We start from the raw sequence: 22122 nt of genomic DNA, 5'->3' as shown, positions 1-22122 counted from the left end.
ATGAGGCTGGCTTAGAAAAATCAAGCATCATGGGACCCACTTTATGCAAACACTGCACGTTAATCATCTTAATATTTATAAGCAATTCAATTTGATATAAAATTGGAAGTATGAGATGTTCCCTATAAAAACAAATGAATCATTTCTACTATTCCATTCAAAGAACTATAGACTGTACACATTAGAAAATATGCACAATATGTAGGCTCATTTGGAAGAGGCCAGCAAAATACATAATTCTATATATGGGCACTGGAAAAGAAAGAAAAGGTAAGAAAGTAAAAAAGGAAAAATTCGGAGAAAAGGAGAGGCTAAATTGGATAAGGTAAATGTGGTTGCCAATTACAAATCAATAATTCCAAAAGTCATAATTTCCCTAGATACAGAGTTAGGAGCAGTGCAAATTTCATAGCTGAAACACAGCTTTAACATCACTTTAACAGCTCAATCCTACCTAAATGCCCACACGGTAACACAATGGCCTGGCTTCCACTGTATCCCATTGGGGAGCTGGAGGCCTCCTGGGGGCAAGGGGACATTGGCCTCCTTGCCCTGGGGTAAGCCCCAGCAGCTGCAACAGGTCAACTCAGACCTGCAATATCGCTGGTGCAAGTCCGTGTTGATTCCTGCATGCAGATCAGGAAGGGGTTTTGATATGGTGTGTACCAGTGCCGCCAATCCTTCCCCTTCCCAGGCCTGATCTACCCATGCTGCCCTATTGCCGTCCCATTCTATACTTCCCCCACCCCAATCTGTCATTAGCCCCTATCTAATACTGTATATCGAATATATCCCTAATCTAAAATAAAAGTCTCCCACCACCACCATTGTGCTACAGTCTTCAAGGCAAACTTCTTGCTGACATGATAACACAAGGATTGTCATTCTGATATCTAGTGACCCACTGCCAACCAGTTACTCATGGAATGTGAAGAGGATTTGTACAGCTATAGTTCAGCAGTTCTGACTGCTGCCTGGCCCCTGCAGCTGCGGAGGCTTTGTAGATAGGCAAGCCCACTGTGTCCCCAACAACAAGCCAGGCCCAATGACATCAATTCATAGCCACTTTCAGGAGCCACTGTGGCTCAGACTACCCATGCTTTCACACGAATACATCTTTCCCAGGGTCCTGCAGTCATTAGCCAGTGCTAGAAGCACAGCATGGTGCATATAGTAGTAGACATTTCATCTGGGATGGGCTATAACTGGCTCAGTACCTATACACAGAGTGGAAGATAATTCCTCAAGTGTAACACTACATTAGGTGAAGTACAGAATAATATTAGAACATCATTAGCCATGCATATTTACATTAGTTCAGAAACGCCTGCAGAAATCTGTTGGTACTGGATACACAGTGAATATGGCAATGAACTGAAAGAAGCACCAGAACAATTATAGTTGAGTGCTACTTAAAGAAACAGATGCTTAGGGAAATAAAACAAAAGCAGGTTTTAGAAATTTCTCATGCGTGTGATTCATGCTACAAGGCAGGATGCGTAAGTGATATTTGTGAGAACTGTGTGTGCTCACTGTATCTTGCCTCCACTTACCTTGAGGCTTTCCTAGCCTTTATTCACATTTTCTGTAATCTAAAGAAAAAAATGTCCTTGTTAACTATGGCTATGCTGTTATGTCACTGTAAAAGTCCTTGTGTTCAGCTTTTGCAGGAAGTTAATAGAAGGTTATGTAAGTGATATTTTCCTGAACATACGCGCTTTCCACACTTATTGATTCATTTAATTTTAAAAGATTTGTATCCCACCTCATTCTCAAAGAGACTCATAGCAGCTAACTGTGTTTTAAAATAAACTAAGCATTAAAAACAAGAATGAAGCAAAATAAAAACATCATAAAAACAATGCAACAAAACAGGGGAGTGAGAACAGAATCAGAACCTAAACATACTCGAAAGAAGCCTGAGGTAATAAGGTTGCTATCTTATACACACACCCCACTGGAAGTAGGCCAAAAGGACCCAGACTTAAGTCCCTCAGGGGCAGGGCTTATCACTAGGCAGGTGAAAAAAACCACAGGCTGCTTTTAGTCCCTGGTGCTCTCATGACTCTCCTCTCTTACTTCTCTCTCTGTTGCATCCTTGTGTGCATTGGCTTTGCACCCTGTACAAGGAAGTGAAGTTTACCAACTGTGGTAAATTCTTAAGCTACTGATTTGTTCTCTGTTGATCTGCCATAGATTCATGTCCATGTGAATGACACAAATCTCATTTGCAGAAATGTAGGCAGAAGCCGCCAGCCATCATTGGTTTCCCCCACAATGCTCCCTGACATCATGCAATACTACATGAACCATTATGCAGGTGTGTGGGGGGGGGGGGAGGAAACACAATAGCCAGCCACTGGTGTTCCTGGAGGGGGAGCAAAATGCTAATTTTTTTCAGGTGCCAGAACACCCATGTAAAGCGCCCTTCCCCCTTGGCTTCTGAGCCAGTTGCGACTGGAAAAGCAAAGCAGAGGCACCTCCTCCACTTTGCTTTCACCTTCCCAAATGGCTTGGAAGCAAAGGGGGAGGGGCTCTTTACATGGGTGTCCCAGTGCCTGAAGAAACTTAGCATTTCTGCCCCCCTCCAGGAACACCAGTGCAGCCAACAGCTGTTGATGCATGGCAGCTACAAAAGGGGGGGGTGTCAATGGGACTTTGAAATGTTTACATTTAATTGGATCATACCCAATTACATATAAATATATTATAAAGCCTTACTACATTTTTAAAAATCCTATTACTTTCTTCCATTTCATTATTAGAGGAAGTAACTTTTGCCAATGAATATCAATCATCTCAGAAACTTGGCAGAGATTCTTTTTTTATGAATTCCTCCTATTTATTAGAGAAAAATTCCTTATGTTACTCTGTGCTAGTTAGAAAAGTTAGTGTATCTGCCCACTTTGTTCTTCATCTGAGGCTTTCCTTCTGGTTCTATCTTTCAATGAAGCACAACTGGCAGAAACAAGAGGAAGGGCCTCTGGTGGCTTTCAAACAGAAGTTAAAGAGTTTTTCATGTCAAATAGGCTTCTGCTTTAAAAAAAACATACTTCGTAAATTTATACTTTTAAAAATATGTATACATATTTTATATATTACATTTTATATTGTTAGTGGTATTGTCTGGTTTTAGACATGTAAGTCACTCTAGAGGTCCTGTGGAGGTAAATGGTTAGAGTATTTTAAAATAAATGTATCTAGTTTTCACAATCATGGTGTTTCAATGATTCTGGGGAAAAGGAAAGAACAAGGTTGGCTTGGCTGTGGAAGCTGGTTGTTCCACGTGAACATCTGCATTATATTCTCTATCTTTGGTCTTAGTAAAGGTGAGCCTAGAGAGCTTGGAAACACTAGTAAGAGCATTCCTGGGAAAGGATTGAATACAGCAGTGAACATTTTCTTCAGTACTGACTGTAGACCAGCAGGAGATGGGGGTATACAACATGTCTGCTCCTCATGTTTTTATGAAGAAACTACACGAAGTTCCTCACTGGACAGATGGGGCAATGAAAACCAATCCTATCCACCCCAGAGCTGTAGGCTACAGTGGTGCCAAAGTGGCTGCCATTGTATCCTATGGTCAGGGCAGCTGCCAGAGGTCACCTTGGAGGAAGGGAGCATTTGCTCCCTTATCCTGGGTAACAGTGCCACAGCTTCAATCTCTCTCCTTGGATCTGCGCCTGCTGTTGAGCAGGAGTAGACTCAAGGAGGCCCCTGTTGTGCTGCCTGGCCAGGGAGGGGGGAATGGACTCTGCTGCCATCTCCGCCCACTCCTGGACCCGATCCTCTCCTCCCTATCCTGCCCTCCCTGGGAAGCCTCACTGCTGCTTGTTGGTGATACTTAACATCGGCGGTTCCTCTGTGGTGTCCATCCGATGCTGAAGCCCAGCACCAGCACTTCCTCCTCACCGGGTGTCGCAAATGTGCTTTTCTGCATGTTTACAACACCCAGAGCTGGTGGTACATGTGCACCACTGGCACCGGCAACTATAGGATTGTTGATGACTATGGGCCCAATTCTGAACAAGGCACGCAGTGTGTAGGATGCGGCAGCAGCCATTTTTGGCAACACTGAAGCCCCGCACCCCAGGATTGGGCTGCCCATCAGTTGGGCCCTAAATGACAAAGACAAGCAGATCACATTGTAGTCCAAGGGGTTGTGGAGCCATGAAGATAGGTCCCTTCCTCATTAAGAGAAGATCAGTTTCAGCAGGTTTTATTGATTTTATTTTAAAGTATAGTTACCTACCCAGTGCCTTGTTACACTGGGTACAGACAGACAAAAGAGACAGAAAAAAACAAAATGAACTAAACAAATTCCAGAAAGAAACTGTAAGCATATACCACATAAGTGTCAAATAAGGCAGACGATTTGATGTGTTCTTTGTAACACATGGTGTTGCTTGTATTATACTTCATGTTAAGTATTTTCTTAAGAGTCCTGCATTCTCCATCCCTTATGTCTGATAAACATGAATTTCAATTTACATAGTTGGTATTCAGCTGTTGTTAAATTATGTAACAAAAAATCTTATTAAAAAGTTGCCTTTTGTGTATTTCAGTTTCACAGTGAACTTTCTGTTAACAATTTTGGATTTATATTTACTAATTTAGTAATAGAAATGTGGAGAAAATCTGTCTAATCCTTTGCAGAATCAACCACTACATTTTATAATTTTCATTAAAGCAGTCCTCTGTGCTGATCCAAAACGTTGTTCTTCCTTTGGAAATGAAGGTTGTTTGGTCCTCACTGTAGAGGTTGTTAGAGACATGGATCGTCTTTTTCAGACAATATTTTAGAACAACTGCATCAGTTAGAGGTGACAAAGGAAGAGGCTGCAGAACTAACAGACAAATTAAACATTAACAAGTCAACAGATCTGCTTGGCATTTACCCAAGAGGTCTGAAGAAACTCAGTTTCAAGAGTGCCATGAATATCTGTGATTTCATTTTCAGGAGTGTAAATTACATATTCACAGTTGCATGCAAGTGTCCCAAATAAAGATATAAAGAAAGTAAAATTATTGTCACAGATCTACAAAACAGCAGTGTCTCAATGTGACACACTAACAGCCCAATCCTATCCCCCACCAGCCTGAGCATGCAGTGCCACTGATGGAATGTACACTGCATGCTATGGGCTGGTAGAAAACAGGAAAGCCCAGGAGAGGTAAGTAAAGAACATTTTTATTTAACTCTCCATAAGCCGCCTGCTCTCCAATGTAATGAACATAAGACGTCACTGCCAATTACTTTCAGGTTACTGTGGAGAGGCTGTGTCACTCTGAGTGGTCGACAGTTTTTTCACCTTTTTCTCCTCAAAAAGCAGTGGGGGTGAGGGAAGCACAGGTCACCCAACGAATCAGTAACCAACAAACAAAAGTGGAAAACTTGATCACACTCACACAACTGAATAGGAGTTCTAGTATTAGCTCTGATTATTATTATTATTATTATTAAGAATATTTATGTACCACTTTTCTACAAAAGTTCACAAAGCAGTTTACAGACCAAATCAAATAACTAAATATGGTTTCCTGTCTCAAAAGGGCTCACAATCTAAAAAGATGCAGAACACCAACAAACAGCCACTAAAAAAGACAATATGCTGGAGTGAAGTGCAACAGTTATTCTCCCCCTGCTAAATATAAGAGGAGCACCACTTGAAAAAGTGTCTCTTTACCCAGTCAGCAGGGGTAACTGTATTATGATACATGAAAATGAGAGCTGACTCATATTAACACATATTGACTCATTGGTTCCATGCTGTATCATAACAACACCTCATAGGCTCTTGGAACAATCAGTCTCATTGGTCAGTTTGGAGTTAATGAAATTCACTTTTTGTTACACAAGGAAGTTGTATTTTCCTTTACTGGTTATTTGGATATAATGTTTGATAGAATACAGGGAATGCAATGCAGCTTGTTTCATTGCATTCTGCATTAAATTACCTATCAAATGCTATATAACATGATAGTATTGTTCATAAATACCAGGTTTCCACAATTTTGGCCACTTTTGTCAAGCTCCCTGATTTGTGGCTGCTTCTGCTGGAAGCTAGATGGCATGTGTCAGCAAAGAATGATGATCACACCATGAGGGAAGACATCTGGAAATTAGTTTCTATGAGTTTCTCATAGATCATTAATTGTAAAAACTCAAATTTGGAAAAAACAAAAAAAAAGAGTGTGATGGTAGCCTGCCTAGGTGAGCCATCTTGGGTCTGTAAGACTCTCACTCATTGTGAGAGTCAGTGAGAAAGATGATATAGAAATCATGTATAACAATACCAACAACCAAACCACAACCGTTTTGAATAACATTGAGACATTTATGTATGTTTTAGGTATGTCATGGTTTTTATCAAAATAAAAATATATATAAATTGTCAGTACCTTTTTTACAAGGGTTAAAAAAACTAATCTGCATAAAACTGTGTGCCTCAAATGTTAGTACTGTCTCCTCTGAGGTCTGCGCCCTAGGCAGCTGCCTAGTTCGCCTAATGATACCCTAACAACAGCCCTGGCACTGGTTGTATCTGTGCACATCTTTCCTCAGTTGAGGCAGGGGCAGCATGTTTTCAGCTAGGGAGCCCCTCACAAGGGGAAAGAAACAAAGAAGAGAAAGACCCTCTCTGCAATATAGGGCTTTTGTCATAGTGAAAGCCACACTAGTCTCTTCTCCTGCACTGCAGTCATCATCTGGCAGATCTCCTGATTCTGTAGGAATCCCAGGAGCCCTTGCAGCAAACAGGGGGAGCTTCCCCTCTGAGGGCAAGAAACTTACTGGTTTTCCCATATCATATGATTCCCCACTTCAACTTTCAACGTTCTTTGATCAAGGAAGAGGAGTTCCATCAACACAAAACACTTTCTGATAGAATGTACTTTCCAACCGTGGTTTCCTGCAAGAATGTTTTCCAAGAATTAAGTGAAGTGGGTTCTCACTGTGGCAACCCACTGAGCAAACCAATCACTGTGCACAATATATCAGCCAGCACTCAATACATGCTTCTATTTCCCTCCCCACCCCAAAAGTTCTAGAGCAGTGTAAGAGGAACAAGGGGTGGGTGGGTTTCTCCACAAGGAACGAGGAGTAGGGGGATATGATGCAAAAAGTAGACATTCCACCTGCTAAAATTTCACATTACTGTTTTTGTACACTGGAAAGTCAGGCCTTGCAAACACCCATGGCATGTTTTCATCATTAACCTTTATTAGGCATAGACATAAATACAAGGAAGCAAACAAAGAACAGAAATGGCCTGCCCCTAACAAAGGGGTTTCCACAGCTCATATATTAACAGGTCTATGAGGAACAGCAGATTTAACTTTGCATCTCTGCAATATAAAGATAATCAGCAAATTGAGTAATAATTGACTTATCAAAAGTAGAAAGAAGGAAATGCAAAGTTGAATCATTGCGGGTAGATCCACCTTTTGTAGTACCTTTGCACTAGATTAACTTGTGAACTGGACTCCAGTGCCAGTAAAGATTTCAATCTCTAGCTAATTTATTCATATGGGGACAAGAAATTGTTTCCCCCAGAATTATTCATGATGTCACATTATTCGACATGCTACCATACTCTCATCCTCCAGAAAAGCCTTTGCCTTTTGATCAAACCAGGAGGTACACTTAACACAACATCTCTCACATTTTGAGGACTTAACAGATGTTATGCACAGATCTTAGAAGTGAACTGATTGGGATGGCAAAGCCAACCTCAGTAAAAGGGGTAGATGGTCACTATCTAAGTAAGGGAATACTTGAAGGATTCCCACCCAGGGAAGTAAATTATTGCAGACCAAGATGTAATCAATAGTGCTACACCTTGCTCATCCATGGCATGTTGTATACGTATTAGGTATTATTAAAATAAAGTACAGTAGTAGTTTTGAAGCTATGCCATCTGTCCCTCACCCTTCGTCTAGACTTATCCAAGGATCCTGTGAAGGAGGCATATTTGGTGAATCTTGTAAGGCTCCCTCTATCCATCTAACAGCCACTCTTCCACCTCTTCATTGCAGGCTGTTCAGTGTAAAACTGAGAAGTCATCCCATTCAATGGCATAGCTAAGCCATCTGGCATCTGGGACACATTATTAACACCTACACGTCAAATTTAAGTCCCCCGTGTTAACACCTCCCAAGGTCTAGGAAGTGGTCTGAGGTTCCCAAGAGTCAAGAAAACAGCAGCCTCTTGTCTAGAATTTTGGCACAAGAGCGGGGGTGCTCAAATAGTATTTTGCAAAATAGAGCAAAAAGTGTCTTGATGCAAACATGCGCCCTACCTCCTGAGCAAGAAAGGGCAAATCTACCCTCCCAGAGCTACCTTTTTAGATTTGTCTTTTCCTTTGTGGTCCTCTGAAGACCTCCCGGAAGCCTTAGAAAGGCACTCCTGGTTTTCACAAAAACCAGACATACCTTTCTAAGGCCTCCAGGACGCTCTCTGAGGCTCAAGGAGGCTGTGTATGGTTTCCTTGAGCATAAGAAGGCTGCTTTTTCACCTTGGGTCTGCCATCAGGGTGCAGGTTGGCAACCCCTGAAGGTGTGGTACCTGGAGCAATGTACCCCATTGCCCCCTTAGCTGCACAACTGGGTATAGAAATTCGCATACACTAGTACCATCGAGATCCACTCTTTTCCACCACGTCCTGCTCAGGCCTGGCCCACTACCCACCCTGATTCTTCCCAAACTTCGGCTACTACTGACTTATCAGTGACATTAGAGGATGGCGGAGATTCCGCAGGCCAGTAGTGCTCAAGTACAGTCTCTAGTCATTTGTGTTGACTTGCCTGCTCCACAGAACAGTAAAGTGGCTTTCACACCATCAGCCTGGGACAAGCTGGTAGATCACAAGAGCCACCATCATAAGGCCCAGATAGGATTGGGCAGTAAGTCAACTCTACACAATGGGAAGAATGTCCAATAGCATGGTTCAATGGAAAATAGTTCAATGCCATTCATAAAAGCAAACAGGTCAGTATTTCACCTCAAAATTACAACAAGCACCACACACAATAGCAGGTTGACCGGTATTACAAATACAGGCATATTTAGAGGCATGAGGCACAGTTAAGCTAATCCTAAGAACAGTTTTGAGGTGGGAAGTTACAATGGAAAGGATGTGTATAGCTGCCTATCTGTAAAAACAATTTTCAAAAAGAGGTTAAGACTAGCATTATTTGCAGAACTTAGGAGAAAGAAACAGGCAATGTGTTCTGCACTGTTAAGCTAGGTCTTTAATTTTCCTAATACTGCAGATAAGGAGCTGAAGCTGGTGGAGGGTGACTTCTAGTGGAAAAGTGAAACAATTCTAAATGAATCCACTGTGAAGGGCATTGGAAAGTGGCATGGGCTGTCTCTGTCATCAGCTTTGGCTCCTGCAAATTCTGGGAACCAAACCCCTGGTTGAGAGGAAGGGTGGGATGCAGTAAAGAATGGCGAGACAGGAGTAAAACAAGACAAGGCAGATATGGAGGCAGTGGATCTGTAACAAGGACAAGGAACAGTGGTACGTCCACTTGTTTCTTTGTAAGGGTCAGGTTTTACCACTAATCTCTCACAAGAGGCCCTTTCATTAGTCTGGCTGGGAGCCCAGAAATTCCTTCTTTTGACAGACTTAGTGGTGATACATTGGCTGAATGTCGCTCCCCTGGCCATGGTTCAGACAAAAGATCCAGGCTGCAAACCTATACTCATTTTCCTGGGAGTAAACCTCATTGAATACAATGGGACTTACTTCCAAAGACACATGCAGAGGCTTGTACTGTTTGACAGACAGTTTCCATTCCATCCCACCCCAATTCCTGATTTGAAAAACTGGAGGTTAGATGTTATGAATTTCCTGAGTATTCTGGGGGGAAAAACCCCTCTTTGGTTGTTTTCAGCTTTTTGATTCAGCATTTTTAGTCTCAAACTTATGGGTTTCTCTCATTTTCTTGTGACTACATAAATAAAATGTTCTACAGGGTGCAAGTGATAAATGCACAGGTGCCAATGCCAACCAGTCCCAAGTGGTTGCAATCTGCATACAGAAAGAAACTTCAAAACAAACAAGCTACATCTAATCAAAATTCAAATGCTGTCAAAATAGCTCTGCCCTCTCCTGATCAATAAAACATGAAGAAATACAGCTCTTTAGATTTGCATTGCTTTCCTATAAATCTATCAAATAAAATGCGAACAGTAACCCTCCTGATGTGAAGGGAAAACAAGCTTACTGACATCTATATAAATTAACATTTAAGTTACTCCACAGGAAACTCTCCAGCACCCAAGAACCAATGCTGGGAGAAATGATACAGCAGCATCTAGGGGAGCTTTGTAGCAGATGTAATAGATGTCAAAGCAGAGTTTGACTAGAAAGATAAGTTCTCATTTAACTGCCATTGGGAGGAATGAAATAAAAATGAGAAAGGCTAGTGACAATGTTGCCAAGGCCAGAGCCCTGCCATCTGACATTATAAAAAACAAACGCAGAACATTCCCCCAAGGAGATAGTGTGTGGGGTCAACAGTGCCCCCTTGTGTTGAGAGGTCTGGGAAGTATGGAGAACACCAGAACTTTTGCTTGCATGCACGCACACACATATTGGTGTGTGCACACGCGGGTGGAAGTGCCACAATGCAGATACCAGAGATTGCTGGAGACTGTTGTGTGGCTGCTGAGCCACAAGATGGCAAAGAACCAAGGCGTCACTGCTACATCTAGAGAACCTGCTGATTGGGTCAGGGGAGGGGAAGCTTGAACAGGTGAGTTACCCTCTGGCTGTCTTCACAGAGGTGGTGGGATTCACCAGGGCTTTGTACATAACTAAGGCTGGCTATTTTTGGATAAGGGAAGCTAATTAGCCAAAAGTGAGCATACAGTTTCTAAGTGTGGAACTCAATGGGACAACAACCCAATTCTACTGAGGGCCTGCACTGGCAAAGTGTGCATTCTGCTGGTGCATGCTATCACAAAGTGTTGTAAAGCACTCTGTGACAGGGCACGGCCCAGCCATGCCAGTAAGAAGACCAAAGCCTTTCATTTGGTGTGGGTGATGTTGGGAGGCCTGCTGGATCAGGTAGGTCCAGTGCAGGGGTGAGAGAAGTTGGGGAGAGTTTGAATGGGATGGGGGACAGGATGGGTAGGGGTTGAACGGGGTGGGGGATGGCGGAACAGGGTGGCAATGGAGGCAGGTAAAGTGCAGACTGGGCCTGGGAGGGAGTGGAATCAGTAGCACCAGATGCACTATATCCAAACTCTTTACCCAGGCCTGATCTGCCTACACAGATCAACATGGACTTGTACCAGCAACATTGTTGGTGCAGGTCCATTGACCCATTTCAGCTACTATGGCTTATCCTGAGGAAACCTGCAGCAGCCAAAAATCTTCCACAAGATACAGCGGAAACCACACTGGCACCACTGCATTGCCACACATGGATTTAGGTTGGATAAGGCTGATAAAGTCATATTGTACACTTTTGGATATCACTGCTAACAAATGAATACATCTCAGTGCTGGTTCCAGATTTTGCAGGCCCTCCACTTCCATGGATGGGAACTCAAGTCAGATGACTTGAGTTTGAGTCACAAAATGTGTCTTTTGCTGTCTTGTGTACACTCAAATCACCTGTGTTGATTCCCCACGCATGCAGACTGGAGTCTGTCTGTGTCTGGGTGTGCTTGCTTACTTTTTTTGTGGTGTGAAAGACCTGGTGGGGCCAACATTCAGACCAGGCAAGCAGAAAGGACGTTCCAGCCAGGAAGCAGGGAAGGGTTAATATTTTGCTTTTGCATTGAGCAAGAGGGGGGAGATGGGAGCAGGCTCTCCTGTCCATCTCTGAAGGAACCGATGATCACTGGATGAAGGATGGGCGGTCTGATTTTTTCTTTGGATGAGGCAGGGCAGAAGGAGTAGCCCAAGGGGGTTCTTTGGGCTACTTAAAATTGACTGGAGAAGCCCAGGGAGGGCGGAAAAGGGAGGCTGAGAAGCCGGGAAGAGGGTTCAAAGCAATCACACTTTCCAACCTCATGGCACCTGTGGGCTCCATTTTTACTTGGGAGGAGGAAGCCTCATTGAATCACTGGCGCAAATGGGACTACTTCTGAGTAGAACTGCAAAGAATCGGGTCAAACTGGTAAGCCTCCCAGCTGCTGCATGTGACCCTTCTCCCTCTTGCCACTTCTGTCCCCACTCTCATGCAGTTCATTCCACCCTTGCCCGCCTTGTTTATAGATGGATACGTGGGGGAGTATTAAATGAGAACTCCCACACACACACCGGCAGTAGCTCCATTTTTTTCCATGGAGTTGCAGCTGGCTTTTTATAGAGAAAGACTCATGACTTGAGTCTTTTCAAGTTGCCAAAACACTCTGGGCGACTTGGAAATTTTGTCCATTAGGACACATTTTCGATTCAAGTTGCAGGGGTAGAGACTCGTGTCTAGACTCGAGCCAAGCTGCACTGGATTCGCCCATCCCTATCCACTTCCCCATCCATGCTGCTGATATGGTAGAAGCTATGGCTGTCATCTCCCTTCCCTGGGAGGACATACAATTAGTTGGGCATCAACCAATTTCAACTGGGTGTGATGGCTGGGTGCTGCTCTCAACAGAAAATGGAATATTGCCCCAGTTGCACCTACATTCCTGGAGGGGGGGGGGCAAAATGCTAAGTTTTTCATGCACTTGAGTGCCAGTGTACAGCAACCCCTCCCTCTCACTGTCAGAGCCATACGGAGCAGGGACAGTGAAGCAGAGGAGATGCCACCGCTTTGCTCTCTCTGCTCCAAATGGCTCTGCTTTATATGAAGTGCCTGAAAAACTTAACATTTTGCCCCTCTCCCAGAAATGCCACTCCCAGAAGGGCCCTGTGTATTGCAAACTCTTATTTCCCTCAAGGAGGGGAGCCCAACAACAGTAGAGGGAGTAGAACACAATTAGGGGAAGATTCTTTTGACTCTGCCAGCACTGATGTTCATTGCTGATACCCCTGGAGAGTCCTCCCTTTTTTCTAATGGGAGAGCTGAACAGCAGCCAAGTGAGACCTAGTGCTTTCCATGCTGGTTCCATGCTTACACAGGAAGCCCATAAGGACATAAGAAGAGACCTGCTGGATCAGGCCAAAGCCCTTCTAGCCCAACATTATGCTTCCCACAGTGGCCAACTAGATGACTCCATGAAGTCCACAGGTAGAAGAGAATGCATGCTTCTCACCTGCCATTGCACCCCTGTGACTGGTATTCAGAAACATACAGCCACTTTTCTTGGAGGCCTGAGTGACTCCAGCCACAGCCTGTACAAAAACAGGGACAATAAGCTTGTGTTCATCCCCTCAACGACAATTTCAGTCAGCAGTGATCCCCTACTGGCTTGTCCATGGGCCCCAGCAGTCCCTGACTACGTTAAGCACTAACACCATGCCCGAGCGATGATGATATACTACATCACAAGACCAAAACAAATTCCACTCTTGTCTTCCACCAACTCCTCAACGTATGGGACTTCACCTATCATTTTCTTCTCATTTAAAATGTAGAACGTCTGAAAACATTACAAGTGTTAGATAGGTATCTGCCAGTATCAGCTGTTATTCTACAGGGAGGAGCTGCTGTTCTATAAATACTAATTAGAGTTTTGCACAGGATCTTTTCTAGGATACCTAAGGTGATGTGCGGCTAGTTGTTACTTTAAAAAGACTAGTGCAATTTGAAAACTAATGTCCCCAATGAGGCAATGCTCTTGCTGAATAATCAAGAGTTATAGCTACTTTCTGCCCAAAGAGAGAGTTTGCTCACTTCATTAGAAAATCTGCTGCCTATTGAACAAGTCGCTTTTCTCTTTCACTTTGAAAAAGTTGCAAAACCTTGTGAAACCATCATGGGAACGACAATGCATAAAAGTTAATCTATAATGGCTTTTGCAGAAAGGCTAATCCCTGGAATTGTGGTGACAAGTATACAAAATCAAGGAGTAACATCTAACATTATGATAAACCAAGGAAAACAAGAAAAGATTAATTGCTAGAGTTTGGAGAATAGGAAATGACTACGAGCAAACCATGATTCCTTTCCAAAAAGGCCTCCTTAGAAAAGAAATTGGGAAATTAATATTACCAAACAGTAGATATATTTTCCAGCTGTTGGCTGACTCATGTAACTTGACACATTATCTGGCCCCAGAGATAATTGGGCTCTCCCAGGGCTGCCCTTTTAGCAGTGCTGCTTCTGCTGAGGCATCAGGAGGGAGTGATGGAAGAAGGCCTCAGAAGATAAGGAATGCAATGGAGGAAGGGGCAGATCAAGAAGTGTGAAAGAGGGAGATGCTAGGAGAGTGCAAGTATCATGTCGGATGCTCTTTCAGCAGAGACGCTTCTGCCAAGGTGTAACTTTGCAGACCACCTTTTAGCTGAGTTGCAAACAGACACTTCAGTGGAAGTAGTGCTGCTGAAAGGGTGCTGCATGATAATTGGGCTCTCCCAATGAGATAATTGGGCAATCCCATATTTTGAAAATATGACCAAGATTTGCACATTTCTATCATTTGCTATTGAGTTCCTACTTGAGAACAAAGTGCTTATTTCTCGCAATCATCTGACATCACTTCCTGTTTAATAATGTCACTTCCAGACATCAGGTGCCATGAATGCTATTCAGCCCACTGTATGAAACAAGTTTGACTCCCATGCACTATACAGTGCTATACACGAACTTAGCACAAAGTCTTTCCAAAGAACAGGCCTGGCATGTAAAGGCCTCATAGCATCCCCCTTCCCAAATCTATTTTTGTAAGTGAGCAGGGGGATAGTGCCAGGGTGGATTTGCTGGTGACAGAAAGGGACTGTGAGCCTCATCCTTAAGTAAGGACTTCACATGTCTGAGTCCTAGAAACTTCAGAAAAACTGAAAACATTCAAAGGCGTGGTGGAGGAAACTCACTCAACACTAATAGATAGTACATGTAAGCTTACTGTATTACAACTTTAAGTAGACCTATAAAAGCATAACTTAACTGAATACACTACACTCCCTTGAAAACCTTTCCACTTAAAAGGAAGACAAGAAAGAGTGCATTAACAACTGTTAACAGCAATCACGGAGAAAAAGACTTGAGATTTTGCCATCTCACTTTAACAGTTATGAACAAGCAAATCATTCTGATCAATTTGCATCATTTGCAAACCTGACAAGTTGCATCATTTCTCATTGGTTTAAATTAGCATCTCTCCTTTCTTATTGTGCCTTACCTGGCATGAAATGTAACCAATATAGCTTGACATGACATAATGCTGAGTTACTTCAAAGAAGCTATGATTTAGTGCCATGAGATGTGACTGATGTTACTGACATAAAACTCCAAACAATATTAATATACTATCTGAAAAGAATCCTTAGTAGATTCTTCCATTGTATTTAAGTTTTTGGGGGAAAAAACTATTTTTCTTAGGGTGCATTGGTTTTTACACTGTACAGCCTCTTCAGTCACATCTTATTTAGCTGTTCTGTAGCTTATGCAATTCAATATTTCACAGGTAACATGCAATGGTATTAGTATTTAACACTTGACTGCTTATATAATACTTGATACCTTTCCAAAACCAAAACAATCGATGCCAACAAATCTAATAACTTGATTATATTTCCTGATATATGCCAGTGGCTGCTACACCAGGACTAATACATACAAGATAACCACAATTATGTGCATACCAGCAGCAGAGAACTGTACACTTGGAGCAGGAAGAAAAGTTAACAAGAGCAACTTGTTTGAGATATCTACACTGTTCCAGGAAAGTTCACTGCTATCTTCCATTAAACACTTGAGTACTAACAATGTTCCACATTACACATGCATAGAAAGCATCATGACCTAAGGCAGGACTCAGTGGTGAAGAGATGGAGTCTACTGGGGAAATGGCATCAAAGGTGGGTCCCATCAGTGGACCCACCTGGCTAGACCAATTCCAAACTCTCAGTGGCAGTGCCCAATTTTTCATGAAAGGGAGGACAGGGGGCACCATCAGAGGCCCAGCACAGGGCTTTGCCCCAAGGCTCCCAATAACTTGATGCCCTGCGCAATGATAAAGTGGTAGAGTCCACCAATGCCCCCCAAATGGGCTGAGATTAACCTTTGCTGCTATCTGCACAACAATGAAACAGGCTCATGACTTTGCCAGAGCATAGTAGTTAATATCACCCATTCCACAACTTGACTGGTTCAGCAACTATAGGAACGGGCCTTAAGATTGTGCTGCATGTGTAGAGTTGAACTAGTATATAGTCTGATTTTTTATATAATTAATTTTGAAAGTATTTACTGGAGAGATAATTAACATGTGGCTAGAATGCCCAGTGGAATCCTGGAAAGGTCCATGAACAATCACTAACAACCAAGGAGCACAGCATCTGCTTGCTATCAACTGGATATGATATATCCAGTTATTCAATTTCATTTATCACAGAAACAGGAAAATATTTTAATCCATTACAGCATGTGACTATGTTATTGTCATAGAAGTAATTCACAATGCAATATGTATTTGTACAATGTGTGGTTCATCTGATAACTCTCACAACCTATTCCAGAATAATTCATTAGCATTAATGTCAACATAATTAGATCATGGACTGTCCCGTTCATATTAAAGGGACGTAGCTACCTGAATGCTACCTTTACAACTGTGTCCACTGGCAAATCTTTTCACAGCAAAAAGAAAACACAAATTGATTGTTTTTACAATTTCACATGAATACCATGGAAACAGCTAGAAAGATCATTGTGCAAGTGTCTTAAAAATAAGCTGACAAAAAGACAGTCAGCTTGCTATACCAATCTGTACTGCAATTAAAAGGTGCACTTGTTTGTTGATAAATTATCATACCTAGCAGCAACATTAATTTTCAGTAAGTTGGTCTAAACAAAGACTGGTCTGAAATACAAGTTAAAAAAATATCTAAATGCATTCTTTTGGTCTAAGAAACCAAGTCAACCTGATTTTTAGCTGAAATGTAAAACAGTATTAAAGGAAAGAAAAATAATGCATTTGCAATGTGAATAATACAGATAGCATATGAAGCTGTTCATTATATATACAGATATGAGAGAGAGAGAGAGAGAGAGAGAGAGAGAGAACCACAGATAGGTCTTTTGGAACTGTCTTAAGGTATAGTTGAAATAGGAATTTGTGTTGGCCAATATTATCACTGCATTGTATGGAAGACAGATAACGGTTGATGGCTAAGCAGAGTGGAGTTTGCTTTCTTATTTCTCTAGGTGCTTTTAAAACTTACATTAGTTCAGTTCAGTTCAGTAGACCTTTATTGGCATAAAATACAGAGAAAACTTACATTACAAAAAGCCAAGATGCACTGTGCTTGTTGAACTGAACTCACTGAACTGAATTTAAAACTGTCTCTGAACACTTATCAGGTAAGTCCATTGAGGCCTTACTATTCAACAGGGATGGGAACTCGAGTCAGGTAATTCGAGTCCAAGTCGCAAAAACACATGTTTTTGGCTGACTTGTTTACACTTGAGTCACCCGTGTTAATGACTCGGGCATTGACTCACGTCTGAAGCCACTGATTCAGCATTTGTTCCCCATGCATGCAGACTTGAATGTCTGTGTCTGGGTGTGCTTGCTTACATTTTTGTAGCATGAAAGACCTTGTGGGGCCATCATTCAGACCGGGCAAGTAGCAGGGAAGTTCCAGCCAGGAGGGAAGGAAGGGTTAATGTTTTGCTTTTGCATTGAGCAAGGGGGGGAAGCGAGAGTGGGCTCTCCTGCCCTTCTCTGAAAGAACAGATGGTCAATGGATGAAGGATGGGCAGTCTGATTTGTTTCTTTGAATGAGGTAGGCAGGAGGAGGAGCCCAAGGGGGTTCTTGCCTTAGAATTGGCTGGAGAAGCCCAGGGAGTAGTTGGTAGTTCATAGCCATCACACTTTCCAACTGCATAACTCCTGTGCGCTCCATTGTTACTTGGGAGGAAAAAGCCTCATTGAATGAACTGTGCAAATGGGACTACTTCTAAGTAGAGTTGCAAAGGATTGGGTTGGACTGGTAAGCCTCCCAGCTGCTGCTTGTGACCCTCCTCCCTCTTGCTGCTTCTGTCCCTGCTCTCATGCAGTCCGTCCCACCCCTCCCGCCTTGTTTACAGATGGGATGGGGACAGCAGGGGAGTGGTTAAAGAGAACTCTCTCTCTCACACACACACACACTCCAGCAGCAGTGCCGTTTTTCCCCATGGAGCCACGGCTGGCTTTTTAAAGGGAAAGACTTGTGACTCAAGACTTCTGAAGTCTCCAAAATGCTTTGGGCAACTAGCAAAGTCCCCCTGTTAGGACTTGTTTTCGACTTGAGTTGCAGGGGCTGAGGCTGAGGGGCTTGACTCAAGTCAAGCCTGATGACTCACCCATCTTTGCTATGCAAGACAAGTCCCATTGACCATTTTGGGACTTTTGCTTTCACTGAATTCTTTGCTAATCATTACTAATCTGTTTTCGGAAATTTGCATTAGGATGTAAGTTCCAAATGCATGTGAAGCTCTTGCTTGCAGTTTCCCGTTGTGGATGTGGCATCTGATAGAAAGTAAAAGTCCAATTGCCCTTGTACATTACTGTTCAGTGCAGTTCTATTGCTGAAGTTCAGTACAGTGCTTCTGTAAAATGCCTGGGTGCAAGGGGAACCAGGTTGAACATCTTTGGCAGAGTATGTGTAATTCATACATGAATCATCTCTGGGAGAAGGCAGGATTATTTAGCAAATAATTTTTAATAAGGTATTGAAATTGCTTGTACAATGCCTTCTTCTGAGAAGCTAACAACTCTATGTAAAGTGGCAACCCGCACAAAGTTTATTCCACTTTGCATCATTCAAGAACAGATTGCCTCACTGAGGCTCTGGCTATGTACAGAAACAATTTTGTTTATTTGGATTTCCTGTTTGTTGCCTTATTTTTTTTTTTTACTTTTCTCTGTAGTGTTTGATATTTGCCACTTGTTTGATTTGCCACTTGTTTGATTCAAGGGTAACTGGTCTGATTCAATCAACTTGTTTTTTATGTAGTGATAGAGATGCCTAAAGGAGAAAAGAAATGAAAAGTGCCCATTGCAGGTATTTGCCTCCAGGCTGTACCATCTCTCTCTCTCTCTCTCTCTCTCTCTCTCTCTCTCTCTCTCTCTCTGGAGCATAATAATCTTCATTTTAATATACATACACATACCCCTTTAAAACACAAAAATGTGTGAGATTCTCAAGAAGAAGAAAAAATCCAGGAAAAGTCTGTATAGTTATTAGTCTTACTTTATTAGGCCTATCATTGTACATCGTTTTGTAGAGATTTATGGTTGAACGTGAAACTACACCAATGGACTAACCCGGAGTAAAATTAATTAGCAGGAAAATATTAGAACTTATTCTGACAATAAAAATGGTTTAGAAGGTGATGCAGATCTGCTTGATATATTTAGCTTGGACTTGCTCCAAATAAGATTTGGGGAGAGAAATGGAGAGGAGAATAATGATGCTATGTATGCCAGTAGATGAAATCATCTATTGCAGTTAGTCTGTTCCAAGATTAGTAGCACCCTAGTAGCAAAAGGATAAAGGAAAAGGGATTTTTTGCTAACAAGATAATGTCTGAAAGCACAATTAATCGTGCTTAATCCTTCAGCTCCCACTGAAGGAAATGGCTTTGCTCAGCATATTGCTCAGTATGGGCTGTGCTCCCAGAGATGACACAGAGAAAACAAATAGTAATAGGGAACCTGAGCTCACCTCTCTTCCTTGGCTGGTTGCACTATGCCTAAAACAGTAGTTTTTGTCCTCTAAACTACCCCACCCATTTATGAAGCAAACAGCCAATACCATGAGAGGTGGCCAACACAAGTCGGTACCTGATTTTATGGTTAAACATCCAACTGAGTCAAGTGTCCAAAAAACTGAGAGAGTGTCAGGCAGAATGTTTCCTCATTGCTGTCTGCTATGCGGTTACATGATTATCCACCATTACCAAAACAGAGCCTCTTACAAGTTTGGGCCATAATATAAAAACAAGTGTCTTTTGTTATGGAAGGTAAATACCATAATAGTGAAATACAAACAAACAGAGCTAAGATTATCAGAGTTTTAACGACAAAAAGAAAAGCATTCCAAAACATATCTAAAGATTTTTCACAATTGCAATACTAACTGCTGTGTTAACTTACCATCTGGGCCTGCTTGTGGATTTGACCATTGGAGCCATGCCATCGCGGTAGAGGCTTTTTGTTTTACTAAAGTTGACAATGTTGAAAATGACCCTCTGAAACACAAAGGTTAAAAAAAATCAGTTGCATTAGGAAATATACTTTACACAGATTTCTAACTTCAAATCTGTATAACAGAATGATGTTGTTTTTTGAAAGCTAAATGGCAATGCAGCCATTGTAAATCCCCCTTTGGTTGGCAACCTTCAGTCTCGAAAGACTATGGTATAAGCCTACAGCACCCAGTATTCCCAGGCGGTCTCCCATCCAAGTACTAACCAGGCCTGACCCTGCTTAGCTTCTGAGATCAGACAAGATCGGGCATGTGCAGGGTAACAGCCCAAAGAGGCTCGTTTGCCCAGCATTTTCCTTGAACTACATCTTGCATATTGCACTATAGAATGTATAGCTAAGCATGGGATTGCAGACTTGAACAGAAGGCACATGCATACATACATATACACACACGTACCAGACTTGAAACAGACTTCTGAATAAGTTTGCCATAACTTAGGATCACAGTATGATTCAGGATAGGAGCACAGGACAGGTTGGGAAACTACTTGATTCATACAGAAATACAAGTTTCTACCCATGTTCCATTTGAAGGCTGCCCACTGTATTCAGGTTGACATTCCAGTGAGGAAAGAAAAAACAAAATGAGGGGAAAGGAAATAAAAATTAAAAAGAAAAAAGAACTCTGAACAAAACTGTAAAAAGAGAACATTTATTTTTACTAGGCCTCTGATGCATTCCTCAGAGGAAACCCATAGGAGCATGTGCTGCATCTATCACAAAAGCAGAACACTTGGGAAGTGAGCCCAGCCCTTTCTACCTAATGAGACCCCACAGACTATGACAAAAGCAGTGGGATATCCTAATTAAAAACAAACATCATATACTCATAAGTATTGGAAATATGCATTTCAATTATGCTACAATTATGTTTATGCTCGTATAAACATAAGCAGTGCTTTTTTGTAAAAAAACAACTCACAACTTGTTAATCTTTTATTTATTTATTTTTAAACCATTTTTAATTGGAGAAATAAGTAATAAGATACAACTAGACAACACGTGATTAACATGTACAGAGAGGATAACAAAAAGGCATTCAACACTATTGACACTGTTCTTTGTCATTTCATGCTTCTTAAGTGCTTAAGTGTTCATTTTTGGCCACCAATGACCTCCAGGCATGGGGGGGGGTCTCCATTCTTGGAGGGAGGTTTCCCAAGGGCAGCCTCCTTCAGGTTTTTTTTTTTTTTGGGGGGGGGGGAACCTGGTTATTTCTGTTAGCTGCAGAAGCTGTCTGAGCACTGATCTGATTGGTTGGGGCTTGCAAGATAATGAACCACCGCTCCAAGAGTAGCCTTTCTGAGCAACTTTAAATCAGATAAACTTGCAAGCAATGCTTGAATAGCTAATATTTTTTAAAAGGCAGCCAATGGAACCGAACCATAGAGAGACCTGTAAAGACAGTCTTGTAAAACCAGTAGTAGTTGTTGTTGTTATTATTAAGGATACTTATATACTGCTTTTCAACAAGAGTAGTTCACAAAGCAGTTTACACAGAAATAAATAGGCTTGTATTATCATCCCAATAATGCAACAGAAGACAGTGGTGGTCAAGGGAGAAACAGTGACTTTTCTGAGCCAACCTATAGTAAATTCATAGCTGAGGTGAGAAGTGAACTGCTGACTTCACTACTCACAGCCATGTGCTCACCTAAGACATTATATTTGCTGACAAATACATCTATCAAAAGCTTTGTGAAGAGGAGGAGAAGCTGAGCATGCTTAGTGGGAGAAGATCTTCCACTTACTTTTTGTGGGGCTTGCATTCAGCCCAGACAGCAATGCAAACTCTAGAAACT

At 42.1% G+C, this 22122-nt stretch overlaps 1 protein-coding gene and 1 pseudogene across 1 annotated transcript in view; both read right to left on the bottom strand.

Annotated features, from left to right (window-relative positions):
* BEND5 (BEN domain containing 5) overlaps positions 1-22122 on the bottom strand; it is a 1022542-nt gene that overhangs the window by 772535 nt on the left and 227885 nt on the right. The window contains exon 4 of the mRNA XM_066625824.1: positions 20207-20301. Coding sequence (XP_066481921.1) covers positions 20207-20301 — 95 coding nt within the window. The remainder of the gene's footprint in view (positions 1-20206; positions 20302-22122) is intronic.
* On the bottom strand, positions 20476-20592 carry LOC136650289 (5S ribosomal RNA; annotated as a pseudogene).

This window comes from Tiliqua scincoides, chromosome 4, assembly GCF_035046505.1.
Source record: "Tiliqua scincoides isolate rTilSci1 chromosome 4, rTilSci1.hap2, whole genome shotgun sequence".
Classification (NCBI taxonomy): domain Eukaryota; kingdom Metazoa; phylum Chordata; class Lepidosauria; order Squamata; family Scincidae; genus Tiliqua; species Tiliqua scincoides.
This window is presented reverse-complemented; position numbering and strand designations above follow the sequence as displayed.